Source organism: Peromyscus californicus, unplaced genomic scaffold, assembly GCF_007827085.1.
Source record: "Peromyscus californicus insignis strain IS unplaced genomic scaffold, ASM782708v3 Scaffold_5__1_contigs__length_169319896, whole genome shotgun sequence".
In the NCBI taxonomy this organism is placed as follows: Eukaryota; Metazoa; Chordata; class Mammalia; order Rodentia; family Cricetidae; genus Peromyscus; species Peromyscus californicus.
Window position 1 is genome coordinate 129,623,998 of NW_026294573.1, and position 10,185 is coordinate 129,634,182.

At 43.7% G+C, this 10,185-nt stretch overlaps 1 protein-coding gene across 1 annotated transcript in view; it reads right to left on the reverse strand.

Moving 5' to 3' along the window:
• Positions 1-9,830, reverse strand: part of Arfgef1 (ADP ribosylation factor guanine nucleotide exchange factor 1) — a 104,093-nt gene extending 94,263 nt beyond the window's left edge. The window contains exon 1 of the mRNA XM_052715147.1: positions 9,599-9,830. Within this exon, the coding sequence (XP_052571107.1) occupies positions 9,599-9,722 (124 nt within the window). The 5' untranslated portion in view covers positions 9,723-9,830. The remainder of the gene's footprint in view (positions 1-9,598) is intronic.
• Positions 9,831-10,185: the final 355 nt, after the last annotated feature.

Below are 10,185 nucleotides of genomic sequence, written 5' to 3' on the forward strand. Positions count from 1 at the left end.
ATCTTCCCAGCCTTTTATTTATTTATTTATTTTTACTAAATTAACAGTGACTGGAGTACAGCTTGGTCTCTTGTCTAACAGGCATGAGGCCCCTGGTTTTGATCCCCAGCACTGTAAAACCAAAGAAAGGAATGGGGAGAAGGAAAAGAACAAGAGAAAGAGAGTTAACTGGATATTCCCACATTAAGAACACCCTGGTGATATTTCTTCAGTTTTACTTATTAAAAAAGCTTGAAAGAATTGTCTGTCTTCTTTTAGAAAAGGTGAAAACTAAATTGCCAATTTTACTGAAATTATAAATATCAACAGATTTCAGCAAACGCCATATAGATTCTCCTGTCTAAAATCTCATGCATCAAAAATTAAAAGTGTTTGGCATTCATACCTTGGCTACTTATGTTTTAATTCCCTCATTTCTTAGACAATTCTGGATAAGCACTGGCTGTGAACAGCTGATTAAGTGACATCTGGATTCAAAATTAGAAGAATATGGCTTCATAGTTTCCTACAGTTAATATCATGATAAAAGTATTTCTAAAATGTTTATAACTTTTTTTGAATGAAAAGATAATGTAGGCTACATAGACCAATTTAGTATCATCTATCTATCTCTCCTAATCTATCTCTCTACATAGATTTGCTACACAAGAGAATATAAATGTAAATAATTGTGCTCCATTTACTCTACATTAAAGTTTCCTATTTTCTACTTAATGCATAGCAAACCCTAGACTGCTTCCGACACTCTGGGACAATGAAAGAAGAGCCCAACACATAACTTAATATATTTGTTATATTTTAAAAATGAAAATTCAAATTAAGAAATCAACTTGGTCTGAAAGGTTAGGAAAACTTTCATTAGTTTCTACGATTTCCTAAGAATTATCATAAACTTAGTGATTTAAAGCAACCAAAGTCTATTCTCTTAGTTTTGGGGCTCAGCAGCTCTAGGAAAAAGTCTCCTTTGATGAGCTTCTGGTGGCTTCTTCTGGGGTTCCTTGACTGTGGCAGCACAAGTCCAAACTCCACCTGTTTTCACAATGTCTTCCTGTGTGCCTCTAGGTCCTACCCTCTTCTTGTAAGGGTGACAGTTACTGGATTGAGATCCTTAATGAATGGTGTATCCAAAATTCCAGAAGGATCCAGACAAGAGGAAAAGCTCATTTTCTTTAGAAAAAATTTTCACTGAAAAAATTCTGACAATTCATATTTGAATTTATTTTATATCATTCTCAGTAGAAAAAAAACAGGGAAGGGGGAGAGTGGGTTTTTGTTGTTGTTTTTTGTTTGTCTTGAAACAAGTCTCACGCTGTATGCAGTCCAGGCTGGCCTAGAACTCAGCATGTATTCTAGGTTATCCCTGAACTCACAGCAGCCTCACAAGTGCTGAGATTACAGGTACAAGCCACTGTCCTAATTCTGTTTGTTGCTATGATAAAATACCCTGACAAAAGTAATCCAGGGGAGAAGGGGTTTAGCTCCCAATGCCAGCTTATAGTCCACAGTCAGGGGCACAGAGAGAATGAGTGAACCCAGGTTTGCCTCAGCGCCGCAGTTCTGCTCTCTGTATACAGTCTAGGACCTGAACCCAAGGACTAGTGCAACCCACTTTTAGCTGGTTCTTTCATTAACATAATCAGGATAATAACCCACAGACATGCCCACAGGCCAACCTCATCTAAACACTCTTTTACTGAGCAACTCTCTTTCCAGGTGATTCCAGACTGTCGGTCAAGCTGACAATGAAAACTGACCATCACAGCCACCATTCTTGGCAGCCCTCTATTTTGAATTGTATCCGTCTTAGTATAAAATTTCCTATTATCCCATTGGGAAATTCTGTGATTAAAAAAATTCCAGAGAGGAGGTGGCTCGCAGGAATAGGTGTGTACTGCATATGCCTCCTGACCTGCAGGGATGGAAAGACGTAAGAGGCAGAGGCAGTAGACAACCGTAATCCGTCTTCTGGATACAACACATCTGAACTCATAGGGATCATGAAGCCCCACATCTAGCAGAGGAGCTACTGACAACTGAGGGCTGCGGGGGGGGGGGGGGGGGGGGGGGGGGGGGGGGGGGGAGTCAGCTCTCTTTGAGTGTGTAGCACCTGGTAAGCTGACTCTGCTCCAGTGACGGCCACACATCTAAGAATACATGGGCAGCACAATAGGACTTGGTATGAAAAAGAGTACATGGGTTGTTAAGGAAGGGGAGAGGATCTAGGGGTAGATGGAATAAGTGGTGAAGATGAGCCAAACCCACTGGACGAAGAACTAATATATTTTTTATTTGTAATTCTCAGCCAGGAATGTAGCAGCTCAATGGTAGGGAGCTTTCCTAGTGTGCACAAGGCCCTGGGCTCAACATCTAAAAACAAAACAAAACAAAACAAAACCCAAAACTTCAACCTCTAGAAAAAGGAAAAAGAAAAACCTAAAGCAAGGCATAGTACAGCATGCCTATAATCTTAGCACTTGGCTGGAGGGTACATATGGGGTTCAAGGATAGACCAGGCTATGTTTGCTACCAAAAAAAAAAAACCCCAAAAACAAAAACTCCAAAAAACAAAAAAGCCCCACAAAACAGCAAAAAACTCACTAAAACCAACACACACAACCACTTTTTCTGCCAAGCCCGGCAATATATATATATATGCGATCCTAGCACTTACAAGGCTAAGGCAGGAGGATCACCAAATTAGACACGGAACAAAACCAAACAAAACAATGAGAGTGGAGGACAACTTATCTCCCCAGGTTGTCTTCTCTCCCCACTCCCCATCCCCACTCCCCACTCTCCAGAGGCCAGACACCATAGTCCACACCTGTAATCCTAGCACTTGGGAGGTAGGATTTAGGAAGAGCAGATCAAGGTCATCTTTACCCACTAAGGAAATTCTAGGCCAGTCTGCCTTATATGAGACCCTCTCTTAGAAAATAAAAACCCCTCTTTGGCTTTTCCACAGACAAAACTCCAAACTTGCTCTTCTCACTTCCCTCTTTCCCCCAACAACACAAGTCTCTTTGCAACCTGAAACCTGAAGCACACATCTTGTTCCCTCTGTTACTACATTTATCTACTCCACTATCTGGAAGACTGAATCTCTGTCACTTTTCACCTTAATGTCATTTCACAGAGAAGCCTCTCCTAACAGTCAACCGCCCCCACCTTGTCTTTACCCTTCTGAGATGTTTCTTAAGACAACAACTGATGGTAATTATTAATTAGTAGTTCCCATGTACTACTAAACAGTAGTCATTCTCACCCTACTAAAATGTTACCTTCCATGAAAGCATGCTTGGTTCACAGTGTGTGCCCAGTGCAGGCTCACTACCCGAAACAGGAAGAAATCCAGAAACAATTATGGGAACAACCTAGTTTCTTTTCACTTTTGAGGTCAGGTCTTGCTATATACTGTCCAGACAGTCTTCATCCTGCTCCCTCAACCTCCTAAGAGGTGGGACTAGAAGTATGTAGTCAGAAGAAATCTATGTTGCGGGGCTGGAGAGATGGATGGCTCAGCAGTTCAAGCTCTCTCAGAGAACCTGGGTATGGTTGGTTCTCATCACCCACATGACCCCTCGGAACCAACTATGCTCCAGTTGGAGACAATCTGATGATTTTATCTGACTTCCTTGGGTACCAGGCAGTTGTGTGGGGCATATACATACATGCAGGCAAAACACTCATACACATAAAATAAAAAATAAAAAAAATTAAAATTAGTCGCAATAGCGATAATTTACTTGTGTTTTTTGTCAGATATTCTTCCTCAATTATGTGAGGGATATCATGACAAACACTTCTTCAAACTATTTTCTATTCACAATTGTATCTTAAAGATAAAGGTTATCAGGAGAGTCAATCTAGTATCTGCCACCAGATGGGAGGAAAGAAAGGAAGGAAGGAAGGAAGGAAGGAAGGAAGGAAGGAAGGAAGGAAGGAAGGAAGGAAGAAAAAGAAAGAAAGGAAGGAAGAAAGAGAGAGGGGGGAGGGAGGGAGGGAGGAGAAAAACCTAAGTTTTAAGTTGATACTAAAGAAAACACTGGTCATACCATGTACCTTTTTGACGAAAGGTCTCAGGTAGCCCAGGCTGACCTTGAACTCCTGATCCTTCTATCTCCATTTTCTGAGTCCTGAGATTACAGGTGTATTCTACCACATCTGGTTTATTCATTGGTGAAGACAACACAGGGAGTTCTCCATGCTAGGCAAGCACTCAACTGAGCTTCAACCCCAGTCCTTGTTGTTGGTTTTTATTTGTTCTGTTTTTGTTTTTGGGACAGGATCTTATGCTGCCAAGACTGGCCTTAAACTCTTTGATCATTCTGTCTCCACCTCCCAAGTGCTGGGATTACAGGCATGCACTTCCATGGTTGGCTGCCAGCTGCTTAATTCTGAACAAAACTACTGTTTTCCCCAAACACAGGGCTGCTCAAACTGTCTCAGCAGTAGTTCCGGCCATTGCATTATCTACTTTGTCTTTTCTCTTAAGTGCTGTTTCAAAGTAATCCCAAGGAAAATGTGTCCTTGAGGCATTAACTACATTAAGAGATTGAAAAAAGGTCAAATAAACTTAGGAAAAGCTAACACAAATTCAGCAGGTTTCTTAGGAGAATTTTTCAGGACCTTAATACTATTCATGTGCATTTTAAATTTCTAAAACATACACTGACTGTAACCTGAACTTACTTTGGCAACCCAAATTTGTGGGCAGGAGTTTCTCTAAAGCTTGGGCTCCATGACATTGTACTCAAGGCTATTCTGAATCAAGGGTCCTTAAAACCAACCTGAAATGTGAAAGACAGACCAATGTAAACTATCTTGCTTTACTCTTCTTCCCTAGCCAACCCAAAAGTTCAGGCAGCTCAGGGACTGATGGCTATCTTTTACTTTAGACAGCAAGGAGACCTGCTAACGGATTTAAACTTAACTGGGTTAGGGGGAGTGGGGAGCAGTTCACTGGGTTGTGCTCACTGCACAAACAGGAAGCCCGAATTTGGATCCCCAGCACCCTTGTAAAGGCAGGCAGGCAGGCAGGCAGGCACAGTGACATGTATTTGTTATCCCAGTGCTGGGAGGTGTGGAGACTGGGAAATCAAGAGGACTCACTGCCCTGCCAGACTTACAGAGAGGGTAATTTCCAGGTTGAACAGGAGACTGTCTCAAAATATAAGGTAGAGGGTGACAGGGGAAGACAACACTGGCCAGCAGCATCCACACATGCTCACATGGCCAAATATACCCACACCTAAACATGCACACACATACTGGTATAAATATTCTGAAGTCGTTCAGAGATTCACATGCTTGTAAATGGTGATAAGTGAAAGTACCACAAAACCAGGGCCAAAGGCACACAGTAATTCAGTCAACACTCCCACTCTTTTATAACACTACCACCTGAAGTAAGAGTGGGTTCCTGAGGCAGAAGCAAGGAAGTCTGTAAGATGTGCATCATGACAGTATATTCCCATCTCTGACTAGACAAGGTTAGGGTGGCTCACACTTATCCCAACACTAGAGAGGCCAAGGCAGGATGACTGCTGCAATTTGCGTTCCTCTGCTTTACACAGCTAGTACCAAGCCAATCAAATCTACCCAGTAAGGTCTTGTCTAAAAAAAATAAATAAAAAATTAATAAATTATGGATTTGGGGGTAAATTATGTTTTTGGTTAACAGACTCATAAGAAAGCTAAGTCAATAGGATCACTTCACAATATGATGAAAAATATGAATTCTGATCCTGTTTGAGCAAAAATGACTTCTCTAAAGGATTCTTCGATCATTCTCTTGCATCCCGGAGGTTTCCCTGCCTTACTTATCACTGACTCAAATGTCTTCCTTCCTTAAACCTTCTCTCTTGTTTGGTACCAGTGTCAGTTTCCAACCATGAACTTTCATTCTGACACTTGGAGTTATTTCACAGCTATCTAAAGGCAGAAGTTAAACTAGTTTAGTTATAGCCTAACATCAAAGAAACTCCTGAACCTAGAAGCCTGACTGGGGTATGTCCCAACTGCACTTCCCCAAAGATAAACAATGCCACCACCTTCAAGCTCAATCCTGAAACAATCCTAAATTCTTTGAAACTAAAAATAGCTCAGCTGTTGTCTCATCTGCCAGCAGATGGCCTGACTATTTTTAATGCAGGATTCTCAAGAGCAGGATGGATCACACTAAGCTAGGGCAGCCTAGAATCCCTCAATGTTCACTGCACAGAATTGTAGTAGGACAGGTACCAAGAGAGGGCAACCTGGAGCTGTTCCTGGGCCTGTGGGCTTCCTACCAATTCAACAAGGAAAGGCTCTTTTAAACCATTCTTTAAAACAAAATCTAACATGTTAGAAAATTGGAAATAAGTTTTAAATAATTGTATACCCTTTAAAGATTTATGCTGTTTGTAGAAATAAAAGTTCCTTTGTGTAGTGTCTGAGAGTGGAAAAGGGTTTTTCTACAAAACCCAAACAAGTGGGCCTGGAACTCACTCATGGCAATCTATCTGCTGGAATTATGTGCATCAGTCACAGCACTTGGCTTATACAGTTTACAAAAGGCTATACTTCTAGTCAAAAGATAGCATTCTTAAGAATTCATAAGCTATAATTTTGAGTATTACTTACAGAAAACTTATTTTTAATAGGTCATTATAATAAAAGGAGGATGAATTTACTGCAAATACCAATGATTTGAATTCCACTTAAATGTCAACGAAATTGTTTTCAAACAAAACAAAACAAAAAACGGATCAAAGTCTGGTATATCATATTTTCTTGCTTACTGTTCATCTCCTTTCAGCTCTGTGTTAAGCACTCAATAACATCTGAAGGGGGAATGAATATATACAGGAATCTTCAAGTTTTTTCTTTTTGTTTTTTTGTTTGTTTTTCAAGACAGGGTTTCTCTGTATAGCCCTAGCTGTCCTGGAACTAGCTCTGTAGACCAGGCTGGCCTTGAACTCACAGAGACCTGCCTGCTTCTGCCTCCCAAGTGCTAGGATTAAAGGAGTGTGCCACCACCATCCAGCAAGGGTTTTAACAATAGCCACACACACCTGCAATGGGAGCACACATCAGTAATCCCAGTACCTGAGAGGCAGAGACAGGGGGATTGCCACAAGTTCTATAGTTCAAAGGTAAGCCTGGTCTACATAATGAGTTTCAAGTCAATCAGGGATATATAGCAGTTATCCCAAACCTAATATTAACGGATGACTACAAGGAAAAAAAAATTCATCAAGGGTTATCTACCATGAGATTGCATACTGAAACTGTACTTTATAGAGGGCTAAATGTAATTTTTATGAAACATGGAAAATGCCTCTTATAAAGAAAGTACTCTGGTGCTAGTTAGCTGGCAAAATCTGATTCAAAGAACCATGGCAGTTTGTGCGCACAGCTTCAAGAATTCATGTGCCTAGAAATGCCAGGAACTCAGTTAAGGGAGTTACAGACTTTTTAAAGATGGTAATCAGAGCGGCGAGAATACTAGATGTACAAGTTAGCAGAAGAGTTCATTCACATTCACGGCACATTCATTTAGTTTAATACTTTAATTTCACACGAAGTCCAAGCACAGTGATACTTCAATGTAACAAAACTAGGATTTAAACAAGGTTCCCAGACTCTCATTCAATGAACTTTCAATTAATGTGTTTATTTATATTAATATTTGCAAAGGGGAAAATACATAAACAACACACTTTACTTAAAACCTTTAAATGTTTATGCTTTAACATACTGAAAATGTATTCCGGACTGTGGATATAGTTCAATTGGTAGAGTGCCTGCCTATCAAGTGTGAATCCCTGAGTTCTATCCCCTGTACTGCACCTCTAAAACATGGCATGATGGTGCTTGTCTGTAATCCCAGAATTCCAGAGGCAGAGACGGGTGGTTCAGGAAAGCTCAAGTTGTCCTCAGCTACTAAGGAATATTAGGCCAGCCTGGGCTACTTGAAGCCTGTCTGCATGTTCCCCCACCAAAAAAAAAAAAAAAAAAAAAGAAAGAAAGAAAAAGGAAAAATTGCACACACACACACACTCTAACATGGCAAATCTTAGTTCTTAAATACTAAAGCTTTTAATTTGAATTTATGTTCTTTACCCAGGCACGTTACTGATAACCCTACAGAGAACACTTATTTTAAAAATTCTAAAACCACTCATATCACCCCAATTAGTGATTCCTTTAAGGAACCAAACATAAATTCAGTTTTTGCAACTATACAACAGTATTCTCACTCACCTGGTTTGAAACATACCCTTACAAGAACAACAAAATGGGAACTTATGACCAATGAAGGGGAAAAAGAAAGAACTACTTAAGTCCACTATACTGTACATTAAAAATTAGAAAACAAAACAACAACAAAAAGCACCATTTAAACTGGAATCCACTTGATGTTTTTCACATTCAGGAAAAAGAGGAGGAGGAAGCCACAACATTTATAAGTTAAAAGACAGTCTTCCACAGATTTCAAGACTTGAATGCAAAGTTGTTTTTAAGCTGTCTTGACCCCTTACTTTAGCATAAAGTTATGGTTTGTTCCCCTTCAAAAACAGTTTTCAAAACCCACTTATAATTTCTTGCCGATCTAAGACGCTCTCATCCAGGGCTATAAAACAAAAGCGTAATCATTTAGAATTCATCTGTACGTTAAGTGTCCTGGTTTCTCCCTTAACAATTTCCTCATTGATGGATGCACTAGACCTACCACTGGCCCTCCCCAGACAAATCGTTATCTGCCTACCGCGGTTATAGGTATTGTTTGGGTTTTTCCCTGCTGTGGCTTCATTACACGCGATCTCCTCTGTCTGAACTATAAATCACAACTGAAGCTTGAGAGCAGCTGCCACTGTCCAGACATGTGGCTGGTGGGTGTCATTGTCTTTTTTCATTTCTCTCATTCCACACACACCCCTTTCTGTGTTACCTAAAGCCAGTTTATCTAAAGGTTCTTTCCTTCCCCATTTTCATACCGCCACCGCCACCCCGTAACCTCCGGTCTTCTTCTTCCAGGTCAGCCCAGTAGGCTACATTACTACTCTTTCCTGTAGCTGGGGCAGAGAGATGGCAGAACCCAAGCACCTCTTGCAACCCCCTTTCTCGAGACTGTCAACAAGGGAACAACTTCAGGCTTTCTTTCCCAAAGTACCACGCCAAACGATAAAGTTATTGTAATTACGATACGGAACCCTCCCCCACGCCCAATCTTGCCATATCGGCCCCACCTCAATTTCTAAGCTAATAAACAACAGCTCATCTTCTGCTCCATCACAAAGGATGACATTCTGTCCGCACCGCAAGGGCTACCAACAAAATCCGCACCCCCCCCCCCCCGCCCGCCCCACTCCGTCCAGTGAGTGGAACGCTCGAACCCAGGTGCCCCGCGATCCTGAACCATCTCGAGTTCCCGGGGCCCCGCCTGGCCGCCCTTTCTCCTCCACCCTGCGGGTGCCCCGCGTCCAGCCGAGTTGCTGTCAACTCCGGCCGGGGCGGCAGGGAGCTGGCCGAGGGGGGCTCCCAGGACGAACCGCCCGGGCCAGCCCACCTCCCGCGATCGCCCTGCCCGCACCGCGGCCTCCTCCCCGCTCACCTAGGGCCACCTCGCACGCTTTGCGCAGCTGGGAGTGATGCGCCTTCTTCACTTCCTTGTCGGCCAAAATCTTCTCCAGGGCCCGGGTCAGGAACATGTTCTTCGTCTTCTTGCCCTCATACATGGACGCGGAGGAGGAGGAGGCGGCGGCGGCGGTCCGGGCGGCTGGAGGGGAGGCGGAGGAGGGGGACGGGGAGAGAGAAAGGCGAGGAGGTGGCGGTGGGGGCGAGGAGGCGTGGAGGGCAGCGGCGCCACCAGGAAGCGGCAGGCGCCACGGAGCGGCCGCGGGGCCGGCAAGGGCGTCGAAAGCCTCGCCGCGCTCGAGGGGCCGCCGTTCGGGGGCCGCGCCCGTCGGGCCTCGGCGCCTGTCGGCCCGGGGGTCTCTTCCCGGCCGCCCGCCTCACTCGTCCCTCCGGCCCGGCGGCGGCGGCGGCGGCGGCGGAGCCCGGCCCGGGCGGCCGTCTTCCCGGGGCCGAGGGCCTAGGCGGCAGCGCCTCACACACCCGGCGAGCGCGAGGCTGCCCTAGCTACCGTGGGGACGAGCACCCGCCGCAGCCGCGGACCGGCCTCCATCACCGCCGACCTGC